This window comes from Poecile atricapillus, chromosome 2 (assembly GCF_030490865.1).
Source record: "Poecile atricapillus isolate bPoeAtr1 chromosome 2, bPoeAtr1.hap1, whole genome shotgun sequence".
Classification (NCBI taxonomy): Eukaryota; Metazoa; Chordata; class Aves; order Passeriformes; family Paridae; genus Poecile; species Poecile atricapillus.
The window spans coordinates 47,562,772-47,587,535 of record NC_081250.1 but is presented as its reverse complement, the minus strand read 5'-3'; the positions used below and the strand labels follow the sequence as shown (position 1 = coordinate 47,587,535).

At 41.6% G+C, this 24,764-nt stretch overlaps 1 protein-coding gene across 2 annotated transcripts in view; it reads left to right on the top strand.

Annotated features, from left to right (window-relative positions):
• The window catches only part of AOAH (acyloxyacyl hydrolase), a 73,563-nt gene that overhangs the window by 21,096 nt on the left and 27,703 nt on the right, over positions 1–24,764 (top strand). For both annotated transcript variants that reach the window (XM_058832278.1, XM_058832277.1), the window contains exons 6-13: positions 6,877–6,936; positions 11,796–11,866; positions 13,169–13,229; positions 13,738–13,808; positions 14,298–14,346; positions 14,680–14,728; positions 15,839–15,933; positions 23,110–23,201. In XM_058832278.1, the coding sequence (XP_058688261.1) occupies positions 6,877–6,936; positions 11,796–11,866; positions 13,169–13,229; positions 13,738–13,808; positions 14,298–14,346; positions 14,680–14,728; positions 15,839–15,933; positions 23,110–23,201 (548 nt within the window). The remainder of the gene's footprint in view (positions 1–6,876; positions 6,937–11,795; positions 11,867–13,168; positions 13,230–13,737; positions 13,809–14,297; positions 14,347–14,679; positions 14,729–15,838; positions 15,934–23,109; positions 23,202–24,764) is intronic.

Sequence of the window (24,764 nt, the reverse complement as noted above, 5' to 3'; positions counted from 1 at the left end):
GGTGAAAGAAGATGAGTGCAAGCAGCAGAGAGGGCCCACACTGACCTGACTCAAGCAGGGTATTGCCCAAACTTCAGCAAACAGGTGCCACAGAAGTCCCCCATCCTGAGCTGAGCGTCAGAAGTGCAAGAAGGTGCCTCTTGAAGTGAAAGAGGATGCAGGCAATGAACTTAAAGAGAAGGATGGGCTCATCATGGCTGCACAGTGAGTTAGCTAAGGAGCCTGGAGAGAGGGGCTGTTTCAGTCAAGGTGGCTCCTGCGAAGAAATGAGAACACCTGTGTTGAAATTCTAGGCTGATGAGACAGAGGGGAAAGGATGCCACTCATGGGGTTGCTGTCACATTTTTGTGAGCTCTTACCCATCTCCCAGAGCAGGTGCAGGACCGAGGTGTTGTCTCCTTCCACCTCCAGCAACTGCTTCAATGAGTGCACTGTCCACAAGGAAAACAGCTGAACATGGTGGGGCTTTGGTTTATTTATTTTTTTTAAACAAAATTTGGACTTTTTTTTGCATGGCCTGGAGACTATCCCTCTGAGTGAGTGGCTCAAGCAAACACACTTCCCTTCCAAGTGGTAGTTAAACCCTTTCTGTCGAGGTATTTTTTTCTCAACAGGAATAAGGGAACTCTACCAACAAAACATTTTTTTTACACTGACTGTGCCCTTCTTTTTGACTCTCCTTGTGCCCCAAGAGAGCATGAGGAGATGGGAGGAGAAGAGCAGTAGTTGGAATTCATGCTCAAGTGGTTGATAAATTGCCCACAGTAACTCTTGACTAGTCAGACTGAGTAAAGATGAATTATAGGTGAAAAAAATTAATATACAATCAGAGACAAAGGTGCATAAAATGCAGTTTACCTCACATTTGCTTCTTTAGTTTGTAATTTGATTGATCACTTCAGTTTTATGAGTCTGCAAATGTTGGCGCAGTCCCCTGCTGAGTGTTTGAACAAGACTTTAATACTAATGACTGTTCTGTTCAACTCTATTGATTTTCAGGTACTTCACTTATTCATTTAGACTTTTGGATGCCCATTTTCCCAGAATTAGCATCATATTTGTACTGGAAAAGGGAGTGAAAGAAATAGCATTACCTGTCCTTGGAAGGCAGTGTAATGCTCAGGTTTTAATTACCTCTAAGGTGGAAAAATCAACATGTATCTGCTTTTTCCATCATTAGTTTATTTCCTTCTGTTTGTGTGCTGTTGCTTTGGTGAGACTGTGTGCTTTGAGGAAGGAAGAGCCCTTTCTTCAGAGGTCTTTCAAACTACTTAATGGAGACACTGCAATCTGTGTAAATGATACATGCATCATTTTACACACTTCCCTGGTCTCTGACAAATTAGCCCAAATTATTATTCTTTTTTTGCCAAGCTGCCTGGAGCTATTAGCACTCTGTGATTATTCTGGAAGACTATGCTCTAATTATGAATAAAAAATATTACTCTGTTCACATGGAGCTCAGTGTTCTCAGCATGGAGCTGGAGGAGAAGGGCATCCAACCCGGGCAAGGGCAGCCCCCTGTTGCTGGGGCTTGGGCAAGGTGGGCTGCTCTGCTGGGAAGCAGCTCCAGGAGCAGACCTCTGATGTTGGTGGGGAAGATTGGAAGGGGCCTGTGCAGCTCCTGGATCACCAGCATGACCGTGTTACCAGATGTCCCCCGTAATGGGTCCTGTGAGCCCCTTCTTGCGCCAGTGACTTGTAGGGCAGAGCAAAGGTCCTCCTCTGCCCTTTAGCATGAGGGTGGCCACACTGGGGTCTCCTTCAAGCAAAGAGACAAATTGAAAGGGCACATCAGAAGTGAAGGCTTTCTAAAGGTGGTTCAAAAGTGGATGGTATCTGAAGCTGCTGTAAAATGCTTTGTGGTTCCAGGTACATCTGTAACGTGCTTTGTGGTTTAAGCCATATCAACAGCAGATATTCTAATATGGGCTGCAGCATCACTCCAAAAGAGTACAGGCATCCAAGATAGCTGGTTTAGGATGACTGAATAATGTTTTACCCAAAAATGTTTGTCAGCTCACATGCTGGAGGACTTTCTGCATAAGGTCATGTAATACAGGGATGGTCCTCTAGTGAGTGAAAAGGGCTGAAGTAGGGTGAAGAGTTTTACACACTGCCTACCAAGTTTCCTTTCTGGCCCTGGGAACAAACGAGTTTGCAGGAGATTATTCTCAGTTTGTCTCTAGATTGTTTTAAGCCAGCTGGCCGGTTTGGTTAAATGGCAATACTTAAATTGATTTGCTGGGAACAGAATAATGGCTTGACTTCAGCACTGTGGTCGTGCTCTAGCAATCACTAAAACAGTCTGTCTTGGAAGTTTGTACTCCACCTTTCTGCCTTTCAAGGTGCCTCTTCTGCTTCCCATCATTTTTATGCTCTGGATTATCGGAGACCTCTCAGCTGCATATTTTGTCTTAATCTCCATCAATAGGATTTTGGTGGAAGTCATTTTACATCAGCTAAAATATACATACTTATGATCTTATAATTTTCTCTTGCCAGAATAAGCATCACTGCCACAAGCACTCATGCTTTTTTGTGTATCCTCTATCAGGCCTTTCATTGGCTTTCTACAAAGCGACATCCCTCACAGATATTACTGAGGTCAGCATACTGTTTGAAAAAGCAGGAGGCAACCAATTCTGCGTGGAAAAAAGAAACCCTTTGGGGTTAGTAAAATAAAAATACTCCTGCTGTTATCTCTCATTCATCTTTCTCAGTAAAAATGTGAGCTTCTTCCTGGGAGGGGAGACAGAACCAAACTCCAGGGTGGGAGTGCTTCTGCATTCTTCACTAAGGGCAGGCTGCCAGTCAAAAGTGGACCTCATGACTGAGACCTGTTTCCTTCTTTTGAGACCACAAGCAGTAAAGCAAGCATCTGGGAGGCAGGATAGGTCCTATGGAGCAAGATGCCTTCCTTTTAGCCTTTGATTTTGGAAACAGGTAAAATCTACTGAAATGTGAGTTTCTGTTGCAGCCAGAGCTGAGCCCTGAAGAAACTACCTATAGACAGGTAATAGAAAAAGACACAGTATGAGTGCTAGTTCCTCCTCTTTAATTGTTTCTCTGCATTTCCTGTGCTCCTCTTCACTGGCAGAAAATAAAATAAAATAAAATAAACCCTACCCCAACTGAAAACCCAAACAACCCCAAAAAGCCAAATCATACCACCCAACATTCCACCAAATAAATCCAAAGGAAATAGGGTGTCATGGGGTTTGCAAGGTGGTACATGCAGCTGTGCCATGCCAAAGTAGAAGCTGTCTCAGGCAGGACCCTCGAAAACAAGCCTTGGAGATATTTGGGGTGGGAGGGTGGCAGACAAAAGTGTGAGGACAGGGAAGTGTTGCTCATGAACAAATCCCTCTTTTAGCTGTGCTATTTGACAAGCTTTACAGAATTTTACTATCTTGGTATTCTTGGTTAAATGATGATGAAAATGAGTTAGAAGGGAAACTTGGAGTGTTTTGTAAATATCTGGTCTCCTGGGAAAAAGCTGGCTAACAAGGATGATAAATGAGAGAGAATTAGAGTTGGTTCATGCATTTGTTTGCGATGAGAAATACATCTGTTTGCCAAAAAATAAATCATTACTGGGAATGCGTGGTCTCTGTGGAGAACACTGAAATAAGGCAGTGAATGAAATCCCAGTGACACCCCGCCCTCAGCCTCATCCATGGTTGGATCTCCTGTGCACACAGGGTGACAGGCTGCTTCAGTTGGGGTGGATGGTGCTGGCTGCTCCCCAGGACTCATCCATCAGCTGCTGAAGCCTAGGGAACCCCCTCCTTGGTGGTGTTCTCATGCCATGGGAAAGAAAGGAGTCTCCTTGCTAGCCAAGGTGCAGCAGGAGAAGTTGTATGGGCAGAATGGCCTCCAGTGGCAGGCTTGACAAGCTGATGTCAGCCAGGGATTACAGGTGAGCCATGAAACCAGCAGTGTTTTCTTCCCAGTGGGTGTTTCAGCTGCCAGTCTTCTGCCGTCCAACCCGGGGTCTTGGCTGAAGTAACTTGTGAAGTGAGAGAAGGTGTCAACTTCAGTGCTTCAGAGACAGCATTTTCTACACACAAGGTCAAGCCAGCCTTTTCCTTCCTTGTTTTCTGCTTTCTGAGTGCAGTATTCCCACAGCTTTCTGAAGTGTGCATTTCTCATGTGCTGCTGCTGTGAGGAAGAAAGGTCTCTCTTACCCTGCCCAGCAGAAAAGGATTGATAAATCCCACTTCTCTGGGAATTTCCCTTCTATTATACTCAATTTCAAACCATTTTTCACATCTGCCTCTCAAGTAATTTTATTGCAGAAATGACAGCAGCAGGTATTGTACAACATAACTATGGCAAACATAAGATGCATGACTGGTTTTGGGGACAGCAGCTGCCCAGGGGGAAGAAACTAGAAAGCAATGTCTTGGCTCATTGCTAACTTCTGTCATCTATTTGTGACATACCCTGATTTTTAGAAGACTACAGACACCATGAATTAAACATGTATTAGCTACATATATTAATGTGACACATATATTAAAAGCCAGCAGCTTAGAAGTCTCTGTTCCTTGATGCTTATGCTTATTCGTCCGTATCCCTTTGTGTTGTTCACCATAAATTTTTGACCCTTGAATATCATGGTTAATTAATTTGCTTTGATCACTGCCTAAATCAATTATAATGACATGCTAAATTTCATCCCCAGCACAAAAATGCTGGCAACGATTACTGTAAATACAAATTAAGTCTGCTTTAATATTCTAATCTGGCATGCCGCTGTTCAGTAAGGTGCCATCACATGAGGGACATTTTCTTTTTTTTTTCCAAATGCTGTAATAATAGCACTTGCTGAAGCATCCCTGTTTTCCCCCTTGCTGGGTTCCTGTAGGACTGTCCAGATAAATATAAATTTGTGCTGACTTTACCTTGGAGCCCTCAGACCCGGTTGATGTTAGGCTGGCAGTAATGTCCTTAGGCTGCGCTGTAGGAGGGACTACATTTTCAGACAGAACAGGTCATTTTCAGACAGAACAGTTTGTCCCCACTAACAATTTTGAGCAGAAACCAGGTGCTAACATGTTTGTTGTAGTCTGGATTTTTTTTTTTTTTTTCCATTTGAAACGTTTTTAAAAAAAATTGGTTTTTATCTCCTTTTTTATTTTAAGGTTGGGGGTTTTTTTGCCAATTCTCAAAGCCTACAGAACATAAGTAGTTATTCCTTCTGAATGAGACCAAACAGGCAGTGCTTTCAGCCTTCCTCATACTGATTGCTGAGGGGAAGGGGCAGAGGCCACCACTCAGTTACTTCCTTACAGATATGGCTGTTTTCAAAGGTGGCCTAATAAATGCAGTACAACATATGGGAATTGTCATCACTGAGATACAAGAATATTGTCCCAAATTTAAAATGGAGCAGCAGGGGGGAGCACACTGGTGTTACCTTGACCTTGCCAGAAATCCTCTGTCTCTTCTTTAATTTTTTTTTTCCTAAGTTGGAGTTCTGAGAACATCCTTTCTTATGGACTGATATGGCTGAACTTAGAAAGTGCTGTTCATCAGAGCTGTTAAACAGTTGTTCAATATTTTGGGTGGCATGGGTGTATTTGGGGCATCTCCTCACCTCCATGACTGGGAAGAATCCTTGTGGCAGGAGAAGCAGTGTGATCTTTCTGTGCTGTGCCACAAGACAAATTTCTTAAGGACAGGTCAACACTTAACAGTACAGTACAGAAACAGCCCCTACTTATTGCCCATGCCCCAACATTTCTTCAGGCAGCACCCAGAGCTGCAAAAGATGTATTTGTTGAGGTTTTTGCAATGGCAGAGCCTTGAGGAAAGCTTGGAGAGCAGGGCTGTGACAGAGCTTGGAGAGCAGTATTTGGCAGCTCCTGGCCATGGCAAGCAGCCATCAGGTGCATTTGACCACAGCCTTGCTGCACCACATGTGGCACACCTGTCCTCCTGCTGCTGCCAGCAGAGCTGGTCCTTGGCTGTCACTCACACTCATGGATGGTGTCTCTTGCACAAAATTTCCTCTGCTCTTTCAAAGCACTTGCATGCAAAGGGATTTCATGAATTATTTGTGTATCACCAGTAGCTGACTTATTGGTAACCCATGGCCTTATGATGCCTCTCCAAGACCTTTTCTTGGAATGGTTCTCCTACTCTTTCTTTCTATAAGTAAAACTTTCTTTCAATAAGTAAAACTACATTGTGGAGGTATCCCAAAATGTCTCTTGAGCACAAGCTGGCATGGACCCAACAGAAAATCTATCTTGCCCCTGTCATCAAGGACTTGCTCTACAGGGCAGGTATTTCCAGAATAAAAAGTTAACCTTCCTGGATCCTAAGCAGGGGATTTTCCTTCCAATCTCTGTTCCCTGCTTTATACCATCCTGCATGCCATGTTCCCCTGCTGGGATGAATCTCAGCTGACTATAACCCTTATCCATGCAAGAGCAAATGTTTCCTCTGTGCCATTGCACAGCAAGTCAGACTGACACTAGATGAGTAACACTCTTTTAGCCTTCTAATGGATGAGTTTTCCTTCAGGAAGAGTCGCTAGAGAAGTATGTCCTCTGCAGCTCGTGCAGTGCAGTCAGGATATGAATTTCAGCTCTTCAGCTGATCTGGACTTTTCCTTGGGAAATAAATGATGCCCTGGAGCAAAATAAATGAACTCTTGCAACTGGAGTTTCATAGAAGGTGACTGGATAATTGATTGTTAGTCCAATAAAAAGTAACTGATGAGGAGTTTGTGGACTCATACATCATTTCTGTGCTGTGACTGATATTAAAAGAGAAAAAAAAAATGTAGAAAATGGGAAGAAAAGTTGGTAGGATACTGTGAGGCTGATCTGGTTGTTTTTCATTTTGTTCTTGCTCTCCTAGGTGGGACTGAGTGTTGCCATAAGAAAAGCAAAAAGAATTATGAAGACTTCCAAGGACCTGGTAAGAGATCGATGGCATTAGGGTGTTTTAGTCTGTACTGGAATTTTATCTGGAATGAATCCTTGTTTGTTATGTCTAACTGTGAATCCTCCTGATTAGCATTGAATTGAATGCTGACTCACTCCTAATTGATACAGGATCTGCTCTATCAAGTGACACTGGAAGAAAGAGAGGGAGAAATAAAGAGAAAATACAAAAGTATGGGGAGAGCATAAAAAAAAAAAATCGTGGAAAATGCAGCTACTTTGTAGCTGTATGTAAGTGGGTGCCTTATGAGCTGACCCACTGTCTCAGAGCAGAGTAACTGCGCTTTGGGGCTGCATGAAACGCAAACAATGGCCTGAATGCAAATTCTGCTATTTTTCCTGTATTTGTGAGATGCTACCTTTGCCTCTAAAATTTGAAAAATGGGATTTGAAATCCTTCTGCTACCAATGGTTTTCAGATTTGTAGAGGATCTCTAAAGGGTAGCAGAGAAGGGTAGCACCTTTTATTCTGCTAGGTTCACTTAGGTGAGCCAGTTCACCCCTGGAGTTTGCTTCCAGTTGTCTTCAGACACTTAAATGCACAGGAAATGCTTTAACTATTTGTGAAGAAATTATTGATATTGCTTATTCCTGAATCCTTACTGTGATGCTACTCACAAAAGTGAAAATTGAGGTGCCTAATTAGCCTGTGGGCAATTGCCGAATTGCCAAGCCAGAGAAATAAATGAAGCACTGGAGAGATGGGCCTCAGCTCCCGCAGAACAGCAACCAGCAGGATCTCTTACTCCTTTTCCTTCCTATTCAGCGCTGTGCTACTGATGGCCTATTTCCACTCAAATTACAGGAAATTATTATTCTTCTTTCTCTGGAGCAAGTCCCCACATTAACACCTGTAATGAGATGCTCTGAGTCAAGTGGGTTCTCCCCGTGAGCAGGCGGGGAGCAGGCACGGGGCTGGAGAGGGACCCGTACGGGGATGCTGCCCCTCAGGACACTATTCCTTTGCTTCCTTGCATGTGCTACACCCTTGGCATATTGGGCTGAGTCCCTCACATGGCCAGCCACATCTTGGGCTGGGCATGCCACATGCTTTCAGGCTGTCCTGGGTAGGGTGGCATGGCATCAGTCTTTGGGTGCAATCGGCTCTCCTATTTTGCCTTTACTCTCCCATACCCTCAAAACTGCTCAATGACCTGACACTGCTCTCAATCTCCATTGCCCCTTGGCCCCTTCCTGATCCTAGCTGCTTATTTGGCCACAGGAAGGACAAACAGACTGGAAGCAGAAAGGTCACAGTTGGGTTTCAATGTATTTCCGAACCTCCTGCACAGTGCAAGGTCAGCTCAGATTAAACCACGTATCATATGCTTGCTCAGGCCTCTCCTGCAGTTATTCCTAGTGTGGTTCCTGTAATGACCCTGGCTGAAGCTTATTTTCAACCTGGAAAATAGAAAATAACATTTCTAGAGGCATTACTTCAGCTTGCAGTTTCCCATTCATCCAGACTGAAGTTATTTTCAGATCCAGAAAAACAATGAAGTAAGAAACACAAAGGAGAATCTCAAGGAGGAAGCACAGTGTAAATCATGCTTGCATAAGCCATGTATCCATCCCAGAGCAGCAGCATGTGATGAAATAGTAAGGAAATCACCTGCCCAGTCTCAAGGCTGCCAAATCATGATCTGTTACCTGCACAGGCAGATACACTTCAGTGAGAGTTCTCACTGCCAGCGGAGAAAATTACCTGTCTGAGTGTGTGGGTGAGGAACCAGAAACACCCCAGCTGTGCTAGGCCATCCCTGCATCCACATCAAAGAAGAAAGAAAAACACTGATCTGGCCTCTTTCATGCTTTGGCTCATGCTAGACCAAAACGTCAAATTAGATCTGTTAGTTCTTCCCATATCTGCTCTTTTGGTTGCTTTTGCTGTATTGTATGTTTGTTTGCAAGAAGTTCTTGCAAGTTAACTGCTCCCATCTTGGCATGGCAGCTGTGTGTGACTGTGCACAAAAAAAGAGATGTGATGATGGCTGCTGTAATGAGAATGGGAGATCCATCTGGATCCCAGGATTTCACATTTACTTGGAATTTCTTAAGATCATTTTGAATTTGGGAAAAAGAAAAGGTATTCAGCAGATGTTGAGATGCAGTGGAAGTGGCCACAACTCCAAAAAATTCTAATAAATGTCTCTGCTCATTAAAAAGAGTGAGCCATCTGTAAGGCACTGGCTTAAAACAAACACCAACAAGCATTTAGGGCTCATTGTTATTCTTTTTAGTAAAGCCAATTAAAATAATTACAGAAATGTCATTAGGGAATGTTAACAGGCAATGAATAGGATATTAGTGTTATCAATCACTGTGAGCACCTCTAGCATTAACTTTTCTTGTGGGTGGAGAAGATACTAAGGGGCATTTTTGAGCAATAGTAATGAAAGAATGGTGATTAGAGTTCTGTCATTTAATGAGAGCAGGCATCATTTGTACAATCCTGTCGTGACTATGAGGTCCCTGCAAGTCACAGCCTGGCAGTGGGACAAATGGGAAGCCATGGAAGGAGCCCAAAGCAAACTGACAGGCAGAGGGCATAAGCTGATCTCCTGCCCACCCACTCGTGTTACACAGGGGCAAGTAGTCCATCTTCTGTCAACAACTCATGCTGCAATTGTAGCCTGTCTCTGCTGGGAAGGACCCACAAAGATTCCCTCTTTTTTTGATATCTGTATTCCTTACCTTTTGAGAGTAGCCCAAGAAACCCTCAAAGAGCAGATGAGCCTCTCTCCTGCATGATGCCAAGCAGAGCTGAAGCATTACCTCCACATCTCACTGTCCCACCTGCTGTGGGAATACAAAGGCTGTGGAGCCAGAGGCTGCTGGGCTTCGGAATGCTGCTGCAGCTGGTCCTCAGCAACACCCACAGCATTGCCAGGTCTTCATCATGCATCCACCCCCACCAAAGCTGGGCAGTTTTTGGGACTGCAGAATAACCTTCCTTTGAAACCAATGGAGAGCAAGTCAGCAAGAGTTTTCAAAAGACTAGCTGAGAAAAAGGTAGGAAAGGTTTTATTCTGTTTACAGCAAAGGGTAAACTTTTAGCGCAGTCTGTGAGCAGAATAAAAGGAGGGTTTATTTATGTATTTATCTTTTGCAAGCCCTGTAGTTTGTCTTTCTGGTGCAGTTTTGGCTCCAGGTGCCTTAACTTCAAAAGCTCTGCATATTGTGACTTAGGCTGAAGTGAAAACCTGACAGCTCAGATGAAGACCCTGCAAATCTCAGCCTGATGGAAGGCTTAAAGAGTCTCTGATGCTTCTGTTGGCAGGATTAGTCCTACATGAAGGAGGGAGGAAAGTGATTTTCCTCTTTCCAGGAAGTGTACATAGGTTTGCAAATCACTTTGAGGAAAGCTGGCATCCTGTCTGTGCACCTCTTATGCTCTCTTCCCACCTGACCATACACACAGAGCAAAAAGGGGGCCTGTGTCCCAGCCATGCTGCAGAACACAGCCCTAAGGCAGCCAATAGCTTGAATACAGAGGTGCAGAGGGATGGGGAAGTGAAGAGGGCAACTGGAGGTGCAGCAGTGGGGCCAGGCTGGCCTTTCAGCCTAAGGAAAGGCCCCACCTCCGGGCTGCTTTTGGCTTTTTCTCCCCAATTCTTCTGTGGTTGTGTTCTGGTTTCTCCTTTCACTCCACCAGTACCTCCTCCCCTTCCAGGCCAGTGTGACTAAAGCTTTTTCATTTGAGTGTGAGTTAATTGGTGGCTTTTTTTTCAGGTTTCTTGTCTCCCTTACCATCCTTTTTGGGGTTATAGACCCACATGGTGTGTAGCATCCTCCCACTGGCCTCTCCTGAGCTGTATCTGAGCTCCTGTTTCACATTGGGCATGGGTTGTAATATCACTAGGTTGAGGGCTACCTTAACTCTTTTTTTTCTGTGTATATGAAGTATGTAACATGAGGTCCAAGGACAGAGATTTCAAGTGTCATGTCTGTATAAACGATTACCCTTCTTTTCATAAAGTTATGAGAATGCCCATCTGCTCCATATTTACATGGTAAATGTAGCCTCAGTGAATACAGAGAATTAGGCTGTGCACCAATTACCCCTCTGCATTTAGAGACCACTTGAGCACACAGTGTTTCAAGACCAACTGAACTTACAGTGAAGCCACATGAGCAGCATGTTTGTGGGATTAATTGCCCATGCAGCACAATTCATCAGAAAGGTCTCTTTCAGCTTCTGAAGCTTCCTGGCTACCTGGAATATCAACTGGATTGGCCCAAGGTTATGGGCTACTAATGTTGAAGGACTTTTTCTAGCAGCAGCTGTCTTTTACATGTTACAGGTTTGGCCAAGATAAAATCTAGATTTCCAGGTAAAAATCTCATTTAAAAAAATCAAGAAGTATTCTATGCACAACCCGGATCCTCTTGTTTCTCCTCTTCTTGGAGTCATCCCTGGCCTTTGGGATGTAGAAACCAGACTCATGGCTCCAAGAGCATGGCTTTCACTAGTTTTGCACTGTGTCAGGTGCCATCATGTTTACCAAACATGAGAACAGTGTTTTTTACAAAGAATAATAATAAAAAAATTGCTTTCATGAGAGAAGACAGAGAGAAGTCCAGAACTTTTCTTTCCTTTTTGAGGAAAGGTCTTTGAAAGCAAGAACAGTTGGCTTGTAAAATGCTCAGCCTTAATCCTTGACTGCTGTGTCAGGTCTAAATCCTCTGGCATGTAGCATCCTGGAATTTTTGAATGTTTCTAGGCTGAAAATACATGGTTTAGATCTGTAATTTACTGACACTTAATATCCCAAACTGCACCACCTCTGTGAACTAATGCATCCATCTGCTTTTATTTTTCTTCCTCTCCAGAAAAGCTTCATGGGGTTCTCAAGTGTATGTGCATTTCCTCTTCTGGCTAACCTGTGTGAGAAGATGAAATAGTATGTATACATTTTCAGTCCTTAACCAGAAACAGAACGTGGTAAATTTGCTTCCTTCAAATGTCATCCTTAGCTAACAGAGCTTCCCATACTTTACTCATGTTGGTTTCCTTTATAAAACCATTATCTAGGTAGTACAGAAGGGGCTTACACAAGAGTTCAGGTAAGTAATATTCTTCACAGGGATCCTTGGGGTTGTTTTAGTGTTTAAACCATTTGCTCATTTTTAGCACATCCCAGAGCTCAAATATGTGACACACTCACAGATGTGACATCTCCAAGAGGAAGCTACCTTTCTCCTGAGATTTTTTGACCCCAAAAAACTTCTTCATTTCATTTGTTCACCCAGTTTTGGTGCCTATGTCTCAGTGCAGGAAAGCCACCAGCACCTTCATAACTCTGTGAGGAACATGAATTTAATGTCAGTTGTGAAGCATAGAACAATCCCAAGGTGTTTAAGAAAGTCAGGTGGATGGCATCCAGGAAAAACAACTCATGACAGTGCTGGCTTTGAGTCAGTTTCTAAGAAAAGCCAAGGACATGAGCTGGTCAATTAGTTGTAAAGCATATTTGTCAATGTACTCCAATGACTTGGAGGAATACTCGAGCAGGTCTAAGAATAAATCAGGATTAACAGCTGTATATTTGACTGATTCAACTGCCAAGACTAACTTTACTCACCTATTTCTGCTCATTTAATTGAAACTGCAAATATCAGGAGTTTGTTTGGAATGGGTTGATTGACATGAAAAATCTTGCAAGTGTCTTTTGAACTGTTAGTCAGGACACAAAAGCTGAGTTTGAGCCCTGTGAGTTCAGACAGTGGAAATGGGAATGAAATTGCATATCATATGTTGGATTGCAGGGGCTCAACTCAGCTTTTCTGATCCCTCCCTCATGCACTCTCTCTCTCACCTTCTTTGTTTTTTTTAATTTCCTCTTTCTGTAGCTAAAAAAAAACCAAACACCCAAAACAAAACCTACCAACCAAAAAACCCCAACATTTTACCACAGATTTGTTGTCTTGGTTTGTTTTAGAGACTGCAGGTTTGACATTGAAGCCATACAGGAATCCACCAGCCTCACCTCCCGAGCTCAGTCAGCGGATATTGAAATAAAGAATTTGCTCTTTTGGGCAGGATCACTTTGCTGAAGTACAAGAACAGAGCCACAACAGAATACAGAGCAGTGAATATCATGCCAGTCATTATCTGTTCTGTACACTTCACTGTGTTTTTCACTTTCTTAATAGATTCCCTTCCATATGTTAACACTATGGGTTTTGTTTTTGTTTTTTTACAGTGTTCTAAGAAATAAACTGCCTTTTGAAGATTTTGATGGAGATAAATTTAGTACTTTCCCAGTAAGCAAAGCCTTTCCTTTGGTACAGTAATCCCTTGATAATGAGGATGTCTCTGGGATTCCTCCTACTTTTTGCAAAGCCTTATCCATTCATGTGAAAATAGGTATAGGAATAAAATGAATGGAAGGGTTTTTTGTCATAAAATGCTGGGTTTTTTTCCTGGATGAAAAAGCAATCATTCATGTGTGCCACCTGGGGAAATGCACACATAAAACTGTGCTCCCTGCAGAAGCAAATTGCTCTGCTGCTGAGTGGTTGTTTACTGAATTAATAAGAGGTGAAGTAAAGTCATATTAAACAAGAAAAATAAATTGCCAGCTTGTCTTATTTCTGCACCAAAGCATGCTAGGTGTCACTTATTAAAGCTTAGCAAAGGGACTCTGGAATACAACCTGTTTACCAGGTTTTATTCCTACACCTTGAGTTAGATTCTCATTTTAGATATTTTAAATTAAAAGTGCATGAGTAATAATGGCTGTCCTATCTGCGTGTTTCTCCTGGCCTTTAGACATTGAGGGGCTATCACTGGCGAGGCAGAGACTGCGATGACAAAAACACAACCGTGTACCCTGGCAGGCGGTAAAGATTTTAATTATTTTAAAGGCTTCTTATTAATTGTGGCTTTGAGAGAAGTGAGCTCCAAGTTTTGTTTTGACCATACTCTTAGACAGCACATCACTGCTTGTTGCTTGATTTCACTGTGAGTGAGACAAGAGGGGGTGATCAAGACCGGGGATGGGACTCATTTGCAGGGGTGGTGCATGCATTTCTTTCCTTTCTCTGAAGCATCTGCAGAAAAAATTGGTTAGGCAGACCAGAGGTGCCACTGACTAAAAGGATAAGTTTTATTCAGCAACTTCCAGTATTAACTTTAATTTAATATAACATTTTGCGTTTGCATTTTGCTACAAAAAATTGCCCCTCCTAGATCCAAAGGGGGAAAAACCCTACCCTTCCATGCAGAAATGAATTTCTAATTCCTTTATAATCTTTGTGAAAAATATCACTGGGGACCTGATTTCCCAATTTTTTTGGTGACATTGCTTATCCTTTGTGTCTCCATTTTAGTCCTGATAATTGGGATGCAGAAAGTGACTCTAACTGCAATGGCATATGGGTAAGTAAATGAAGTTGTGTCTTCCTGATTGCTGCTTCGCTTTTGTCCTCTTTAGTCTTTGATTCAGTTTACAAATGTTTCTTTCTTATTTATTATGGTTTTATTAGCTGATATTAAGTTTGTTTATTGATGCTTATGGTTGTTTAAATTATAGCTTAGATTATTAATTTAAATGTACACATACTTACTGAAATAATGTAATGGAAAACATCATTATTATGATGCAGTGCCTCCTGCAGGCAAACATTCAAAAACAACTAAATTGTCAGCCTCTGTTTTGCACTGCCATTCTTCAGGTGCTAGATAGCACCTACCCTTTCTCTTCTCCAACAGGGTGTGGATCCAAAAGATGGAATTCCCTATGAGGAGAAATTCTGCAAAGGTAAATCATTAGAGTCAATACAAGAAACTATGTGTCTTAATTTTATAAATATTTCAGTATTTGCACATTCACGAGGCAAGGGAAAGACAACAGGCTTTATAACATGAAAAAAAAGCTAAATTATTGAGGTTTTTTTAATCTTGAGGATGGGTAAAGATGAAACTTGAAAAATACAGGCTGCTGGTAATTTCCTGTTAAAAGTCAGCTCAGAAATGAAGCTGAATACATAGATCAGGGACAGCAGCAAGCTGAGATGGCACCTCTGCATCTTCTCTGGTGCCTGAAGTCTAACCCAGACTAATATCTTTGAGATTTAGGGAAGCAGCTTAACATTTACATTTGTCCAGTTTTACCTCTTGCCAAAAAAAGATACATTTTTTTCCAGAGAAGGCCTTAAAGGGGTGAAGTGAAGGCATCAGCTGATCTGCCTGACCGTGATGTGGGTGGGTGCCTGTGTGTCCACCTTGCACTAGTAAAAGCCTCACAAACCAGCAGTGACTGCAGTTGCCACTCACCTCACCTTACACTGAAATCAGTATCCTGGGGATGAACCATTGCCTGGCAAGACTCCTCAACATTTTTAGATGAAAGGCTAATCTACAAATGTTAAGCGACATTAATTATAAACCAGACAGATTGCTCTAGCAGAAATACTCATGAGTAGCACATCCACCACCCAGTTCTGTTATAAGGAGCTTTGAGCAATTTTCTGAGTAATCCGATTTCCCTAAATGTTTAAGTACTTTTTAATGCATAATCTATGAATAGTAAAAATAAACACTGTCTGCACAGCAGAACCTCTGCTGAAATAACACACAATTTTAACACAACCAGGATTCTTTTCCGATTAGCAAGACCTCCCCCTGTTTTTCATGCCCAGTCCCCAGCTGTTTCTCTAGGGTTGTTGGCAAATGCCTGTTAGATGGTTTCTGCTGCAGATGGAGTGAAAATCCTATTGCAGTGTCTGAACATTTAAGCCACGTGAAGAGTGGTGTAGTCAGTCACCCTGTGACTCCATCAGCTGCTACTGCTGTTCCTCTTTAAGCACTCTCCAAACTCGGTCTCAGTTTGCTCTTCCTGCCCATGTGACTAACAAAATGCATCCATCAGGTGCAGACTCGAAAGGGGTCGTGCTCCTGGGAGATTCGGCCGGCGCGCACTTCCACATCCCTCCCGAGTGGATGACCGTCACGCAGATGTCAGCGGTGAGGAGTCACATTCAGCTCCCCAAAAACCACTGATTGCTGCTTGCTTTCTCTGCTGTGCTGCAGGTTGCCAAGGGGAAACAAGTGCAAAATGCTTCACTGCACTGGAATTTGTAGTTATGGTCTCACGTGTATCAGTCCCCTCCCGCATCTGCTCCTATGAAGATAAAAAAGCACAGCCCTGTGCTACCACCGCTCCTCCGACATCTGTGCAAATGGGTCAGGGAAGAGTTTGGCTGCAGTGTCCTGGTGCTGTGCCAGAGACACAAACCAGGACATCTGGCTTTCCACGCACGTGCCTGCGGCTCAAGGAGACCCGTGCTGTCTGTGGGATCAGACCTTCCATTAGCAGGCTGGTTGGAATGGCTCCTTGCTGTGAGAGCGCTTGCAGAAGTGACCCCACTGACAGCTGGGGAATTTCTGCTTTAGGAATGTGGCTTTGAAATGATGTGCCCTGGATTGTTTTGCCTCATCCTGTGGCATATGTGAAATAAGTTCACATCTCCAGTGTCCTGTTTTTGAGGATTGTTGAAAAAATGTATTCGCAGGTGTTTGTGGATCATCCAAGTATTTATAATAGATTTGTCCTTAAGGGAAAAGTTCCTGTGACCATAAAATATCACTGCCACACTGATGTCTATCCTTGGGTGGTATCCCAGCATTTGCTGTTTTCAACAAAATGCACCTGGCTGTGAACTGTACTGAGACTGTTGCAGTTCACTGGCATATAATGAAATAATTGAGAGGAAAAGATCATTCCAGAAAACTGCAATTATGGGGTGGAGATAAATGCACATAAATTATATGTTCCTGACCTTCACTGTTGTCTCCTATCCTGGAGTGCTGTCAGTCCCTAGGCAGGGAGGACTGTACCTTGTCCTTCTCTGCACAAGGGTCTATTGCACAGGGGTGAGCAGATAGATCATCACTGCCCACCTTTCCTGATGAAAACCTTCTACTCATCCACTGGCATCTGTAGAATAAGGTTGCAGACATTTTCTGGAGAACAATTCTTTTTCCAGACTGTTAGTGGTTGCGGTGCTGTAGGAGGTCTGAGAGTTTCATGGGGTTTTTTCCACTTTTGCTCCCAGAGCTGATTTAAATGTTGCAGATTAGCCATTGTTTTTCTTTGTTAAATGCTTATGAGCAACAATTAGATGAATGACACTGATGACAGAGCTGATGAGGAACATAATAAATTAGCACTAACGATAATTGAGATTATCTAATAAAGATGATCATAATACTGATGGTGAAGATGGTTCTGACAGTAACACTGGTAGTAAAGCCATGTAGGCAAGACCAGTTTTAGACTATGTCAGCATTTTATTATCACTGTAATGAAGATTTAGAAAGAATTTATTTTGCTTGAAGCTTGCTGAGCCATCAGCTGAATGGGTCAAGGTTTACTAATAGCATGCCAAGGCACAAGCTTCAAGGTTGGGAGCTGGAATGCAGATTACAAAAGTGAGTTTTGGAGGCTCTTTGTTACTGTGATGAGTGACAGCAGAGCAGTGTAGAGCAGCTCGCATGGGTAGGGAACTGGTGCACTCTGTGTAAGGCCTAAAAAGTATTTGTGAGGTTTGGGATAGGAAACAACCAGTTTTTTCTAGGACAATTTCCAAGCTTTCCTACCAACCTGGCAAAACTACCTCTGCTAAATATTAATGCAGACATACAGAGATCTCAGTTGTATAAAAACTATTATCTGTGATTAAAATCTAGCAAAAGTAAAAGTTATTTAATTTGGAGCTCACCATGAGTGCGAAAGTTGTCACCTGAGCACAAAAGTGCTAGAAATACCATTTCTGAACTAATTCAGACTTTACCACTGCCTCTTCCTTTTTCTTGTCCTCTGAGTCTTGCTTTCTCTGTGGAGAATGTCAACAGCAGCAATTTAACAGCCTTGGGGTTCTGAAGGTGCAATACTGTTGTCTCTTGTGTTGTATTAAATGCCATTGGCAAATATCCTTCATCTCTAGGCTTAATTAACAAATTAACTGGCTTCAGTGATTTTTCAGTACAAGGCTTCCCTCAAGGAGAATTTTGAAGCACATCCAGGGATGGTTTTGTGACCAGAGAGAGTGCAGAAAGTCTGTGTCCTAATCTTACAGGAAACATCTTTAATCTGTGACCACAGCAAGAATTTGAAGTTAGGCCTTGGAAAGGAGAGGATATGGCATCAGCTTTGTATACCTGCTGTTCCCTTGTGTTGTCTAACTCAAGACACTTTGTCTTTGATTCTGCCAAAATGTCTTTTATAAGACATATAAAAATATTAGTTTCTCAAATGATTTTATCCACAGTCAATACTAGAGTAAGTTCAAAGCTTTAATTTCCATTTCAATGGAATCTCAAACCTCTACATGGAATTTCAAGTAGCACTTCCTTGCCCCTGCCCTGTCCAGATCTTATGTACACGAAAAAGTTGTGTGCCTGTTAATTCAGATTTATTCAGCATATTATTTTATTACTTTAATATTTTTCTATATTTTTACTTATTTATTTCATTTGTTTTCTATATTTCACATATTTCTTATTCATGTTTATCCTTTTACAGGTTTACACATAGAAGTGTAAAGTAAAATTTACACATACGAGTATAAAGTAAAATTTGCACTTGGTAACAATGCTGTGGGCCCATCTGCTGATCAGCACTACATTAGTGGCAGCTGTTAATTCCAGTTTTAAAGCTAATTAGGTGCAGAAATAATTTTTTGGGAGAGATGCTGAGTATTTCATTAAGAGGCTCTGCCTCTTAATGAAATGGTTGTTTTTTGATTTTGCTGCACATAGTCTGCCTTCCAGAGGAGAGGCTATGATGAGTAAGGAAAGAAAGAGAATGTGAATGAGAAATTCACTCAGGATGTTGTTTGGGTAGCTGGATATTCAACATGGGGGTGACAAGGTGGGTACTTAGGATGAACAGCTTTGGAATTCATATGTCCATGCCATTGACTTGAAGAGCATTTTTGGGAAGATGCTATAAATTGGATTTTTGATTTCCTGGTCTAATTAGGAATTTACTGCCCTCTTAGCTGTGCCATGTAAGGGTCATAACCCCCAGTGTAATCTGGTGCAGGGGGACATGCTTATTTATAAGATACATCTCATGCTGCAAGGGAGGCATCAAGTTGCATCATTTGCTTTTCCCACATCAAGTCCTCTGGCATGCTAAATATCAGAGAGGGCACTCTTGTTTTCCAGTGCTATTTCCAGAACCCTTGCTTAGGAGCCAGTCACATACACAGTTAGCATCCCTCTCAGAGTGTGTTCTTCCCACAAAGAGCCTATGGAGACATTACTTGGTGTGGAAAATACCCATTATGAGGTGGAAACACCTTTGAAAATTGCAGCTCAAGCATGCTATTTCTGCAGTTGAAACAAACAATCAAACAAACAAACCAAACAACCAAAAGAAACCCACACTTTCCTATGAAGGGGCAGTCACAGGTACCTTACACAAAGAGAATTGTACATCTCTAAGAAGGTGTTGAGTCAACTTTATTTTGGCTTTCTGGTTATCAACAGCTCTTGGGTTTGCCAGACTTTTCTTTTAAGGGTTTCAGCAAGAATTGAGCTGAATGTTCATCCCTCTAACCTGAAAATTTGGACGCTAAAAATGGAGTGTAATGCAGTAGACATGCACTTTATAAGGTTTAGCAAAGCAGAAGAAGTATTGAGGGTTTTTTGAGGTAGAGGTTTTTTTGCAGAAAGCTTATATTGAAAACACTGGTATGTCTAGCGATGGATATTGTGCTCCTGCTGCTCTGTCCATCTGCTTACAATTGAATTCCAAATAGATACTAATTACAGCATTTTTCTGTTGTATGTCTGGAATAGAAGCAACTTTCATATCTTATTTTAGAGACATTTTTATTTTGAGGTAAAAACGCTATATTTATAAATGTGATGGAAATAATACCCTTTCTAGAAAGATGCAATTTAAAACTGTTGGATCTCTATTTTGTTGCGGAATAAAGAGAAAAATAAATCTTACATTTATCCATAGTGTAGTAGATACACTGTTGCCCACAAACTCAAGGGGTTCTCAGATATCATTAAAGTACCGGTTTCATATTATTTATTTCCTATTAGCAGAATTCATCGTTTCTTTAAATGTAGATTCAGGATGTCCTGAACACTTATCCTACTGACTTCTTTTTTGCACCACTAGAAAAAACCACGAGTTTGATGTGTGAAATTCTTTTTAAAAACATTAGCTAGCATTCCTCTAGATCCAGTGATATGCAGGCACGTTTCTCTAAGCTAGTACTGTCATGAGTAAGATATTGCATTTTGTGGGAAATAAGGTAATACTTTTTTCAATTTCAAACCTCTGTCCCTTGCAGCTTTACAGATCAGAAATGCAATTTGTGCTTTTAGAAAAGATAGGTTGTGTTTTTACCAAGAGCTTAAGGTTTGCTTATTTGTATACTCAGAATAATAAGTTGTCTGTGGTATTTAATACTCTCACCAGGATCTGAACAGCATTAAGATAAATTTAAAAATAAACACCCATTTTTTCCTTCAAATTAAGGTACACCTCAATGATTTCAGATTTTCCAGGATTGACATTTCTAAAGGCTTGTATGAATGTTAGATTTCCAGTGCCCTTTTGTATTCTGATTTTGAAAATCTCCTGCCACAGCAACCCTGAACCTTAAGCACAGCTTGACGTGTGTGTTCAGCAGCAGCCATGGCTTTGGCTGCCCCGTGCTTCAAGGTAGGAGAAGGTAGCTCCATCTAGGAGAGGAGGATGTTCACTGAAATGAGACCCCTCTAAAGCATTTGAGGCTAAAATATGGCATTTGAAGCTAGGCTGGAATAATTTTCTACTGATTCTCTGCTAAAATCTGGCACGTGGGCTGAAGTAGGTTTCTCAGCCAGAATAGTCTAGGGAATGGTATTTAAACAAGGCTGTGCTCAAGAGAGTTTTATGCTAAAAGTCAACACAGTTGCACCTCTAGAGTGGGACACATTTGCATCTGAGACTAAGCAACACAGTCTGTTAGGCTGTACTTTCCAAACTACATCAATGCAGAGTTTAAGGTTCAGCACTCTTCTGAATTTTCCATTAACTACTCATCTTCACCCTTTGGACCTGAAATATCTTCAAAAGTCTGGCCCTTAAGTGCTTTGCTGGAACAGTGTCAGTGCTAGATGTATATACAGTTTTCAAATCCAACTATAATTTTGGGCTCAAATGTTCCTCTTCAAATCAATTTGCAGCTCAATTAGGTTCTGGAAAATTAATATTTAAGCCAAGTTTTATGGGGAAAAAAAACAAACAGTTAAAAATTACTGGTACTTGTCTAATGAAGATATTGTTCTGGAGTGTCAAAGGGAAATAATGAGAGAATTGTTCATAAAATGATTTGTTTAAAAAGTATTAAATCATTCTTTTCTCTTTTATAATTTAATATACGTGTATAAGAGATCATATCTGCAGGGTTTTTTCCTATGCTAGGTGACTGTTTCTCTCACCTCTAATGCAAACCTGAGAGGAGGAAAATATTGCAAATGGCCAAACTATGCTGTATCCCTCCACTTCTGCTCATAGCTGTGCCCTTGGATTAAGTGCCTGCTTGCACACAAAACTAACAGATTTGAAGAAGGCAAATTTGATGCTTCCCTGCAGCCCTAAAAAATGAATATTGTTTTTTTATATGTATGTACACATACACACGAGGACACATATATGTATGTGAGAGAGAGAGAGAGAACAACTGAAAGATAATTAAGACAGGCCCCTTTTCACCTTGGTGACTAATGTAGTGTAAGTGGGTCAAATGTGCTGTTACATGCTTTAAACTGGCATCTGCTGTGCATTAGACTGCTCAGAGCATGGCTTCAGGATTTCCTGTCCCCTACAACCCCCCTTTACTTGCCTTTCCTCCCTTTTTTCTGCATCTCCCTCCATTCTCTTACAGTCAAAACCCTTATACTCAACCCATATCCTCAAGTATATCTCCCATTCACCTAAATAATAATTTTCTGGGAATTAGAACTTGGTGGGGAGCACAAAAATTTAGCTCTATTCTAGCTCTACTTGCAGTTACTCTGACCCTCCTGGATAAAGAATTACCCACCTGCTTGTTGTTTATAGCACGGAGGTCTTAAGGAAACCCCAGAATTGCTTGAAGAGAAAATGAAGCTAATAAATTATATGGATTAAACCAGGCTGTAGGTTCTCTGATTTTATGTTTTGACCTTCTTTTGGTTATTACCTTTTTCATCAGCAGTTTTTCCTCTTTATGAGCACACTGGATTTATACATTTGTCTTTGCAAGCATACCCCAGACTAGGAGAAGCTGGAAATTTACTCCACATTCTGTCCTTCTGAGGTGGCACAATTTATCAAGACTATTTTCCTAACATTTCACGATTTTTGAGACATTCAGAAAACAAAATAGAAATGAACAGGGCACTGTTTTTCAAATGTGCGACATGACTTGCATCTGTAGAGAGGCTTTCACAGGGGCAGTTGCTGTAAAAAAGCATTAGGGACTAATATCAGCAAAACAGAGAAGGGTAAAGGATGCATGTATTTGCACAGGAAGGTGATATCAGATGATGTGTTCTTCTCCCTTGTCCCTGCCACGCTCAGAGGCCTTTCTGACTCTGTTGCTTTAGTGCCAAATATCCCCAAAATTTCGTGAGGACCAGGCAGAGGTTTTCAGGGGACCGGGTGTTCTCAGCTCACCCTGCTGTGGAGGGCAGGGGAGCTTTGAGAGAATTTGACATTATGCCTTTGCCATATTCCCTGGGGACATCACGCTATCATCTCTTCCCATGCCCAAGGCTGACACACCTTTGGGCAGGACAAAAGCTGGAGAAATCAGCTGCTGCCTTGGGGGTCTGCACCTGAAGTACCTGCTGACATAAGGAGGAGTTTTAGACTCTTCCAGGAGGAGTTTTGGACTCTTTCAGGAAAAAAGGGTGCTAAGACCTGCAATTCAGATATCTCCTCTGCTTTTTCTTCCTCCATCTCTTCATATTCCTGTCTTACAAAAGCCAGCTTTTAAAGTATATGCATACATAATTAGCACTATTAGCAGTAGTTACAATTGCTGCTGTCTGGCTAATGCTCCTGCTAAGAAGTGTCCAAATTTGCTAAGAGGATTTTGTGTCTGTGAGGGTGAAACCGGGTTGATTTAAAAATTTCTCTTTCAGAAATCATTTGCTAATCTCCCCATGGCTTTCAGTGATGAGCTTGACTGGCCCCAGTTCTCAGAGATCACTGGATTTCTGAATTCCACCATTGGGTAAGCAAACAGACAGGGTGGCCAACCCATAGCAAGTCTCCAGGTCTCTCAGAGCACAGCAAGGAAAAAAACCCAAAGCAGTGCTTGAAAGGAAAGAGAAAAATACTATTCAGCTCTGCATCTGCTCTTTCTAAAACAAAGATCAACCCTGAATCTGGGTTTTTAAAATATATTTTAAATATATAAGCAAGTCATCCTGAAATTCAGGGTAGGTTTTAGAACTGGTCAAACTGCCATTTAGGAGGAGAAAAACCTCAAAGAAATAAAAGATAAGCTAGTTTTTTACAAAATTCAGGGGAAGGAGAGCACTGCTGAAAGTAACAAAAATCAGCTTTTCTCTTTTCTTATACTTTTGGGGTTTTTTTTAACCTTCCTCTCTTCCTCAAGTTGCTGCTGAAATAGTGAAATATAGGGTATCCCCATGATTATTTCATAGGGTTCCCTAGTGGAGGGAAATCTTTCTTCTCCCCCTCCCACATCTTTTTTTTTTTTTTTTAACCACATTTAGAGGGAAATAGCAAAAGGAGAATTTGAAAGAATCTGTGACCCAATTTGCTGTGTTAGTTTGGCTCCTGTGGATGGGTAAGATTGCAGGGATACAGAAAAAAAAGTAAGTCTCTGCCAGAAGGGAAGGAAACAAAAAGTCCAAACACAAAACACCTTGAAATGCCTGCAGTTTTAACTGTGAAGTTGAAGAAAAAAATAAATCTTTTTATTAATCCTTTCTCTGGCCTGCATTAAGAGGCCTTTGAATCCTGAAGGAGCTGTAGGATACAATCATCAACCAGTGCCTGGTCTGAGTTTCAGATATTTTTTTTTTATGTTTAAGATAGGAATACAGCTGAATGCCAAACCAAGCATGGGTCAAGCCTGAAGAAGCTTTCTACCAGCAGAATTTAAAAGCTGGCAGAATAACTTTTTTTTCTAGGAAAAATATCTGTTGCACCATATACTCGGACTTTTTGTTTCTTTTTTGCTCCCTGTGCAAAATCCAGGCTCTCAGCCTCAGCTACATTCACACAGTATCTGCTTTAAGGCAGTTTACTACTTGGCAAGCCAACAGGAGAGATCTATGCAGCCTTCTCTATCAGAGCCATAGCAAAACTGACATTTAAAAGTCTGTCAGAATGCCCAGCCTCCCAGTACACAGCACTTGTCTGGGCTCCAGAGAATCTGAAGCTCACAAGTGATCAGAGCTTAGAACGGCTCCTGAAGTTGTCAGTGATAAGCCTTGGTCCAGTGTTCAGTTTTTAATCTCTTCCACTCCTGAAAGAAAAACAAAACCAAACAAACAATTGCAGCCCAGATAGAAATGAACATGTACTCATGGCTGGGAGCTTGGTCTTCTCATCACCCTTTGGGCTTTCATCCTTTTCATTTGTTATTGTGGTTTTTTCATTTTTCTCAGCAGTGCGAAAATAAAAGACAGAACTTATAACAGTCAAGCATAACCTGTTTTCAGATTAATCTGTCCAAGATTTATGTTGTTGGGAAATTATTGCTCTGCCAATATTTCTTCTCTTTTACTTGTTGTTCCATAACAACCAATTGAAAAGTCAATCT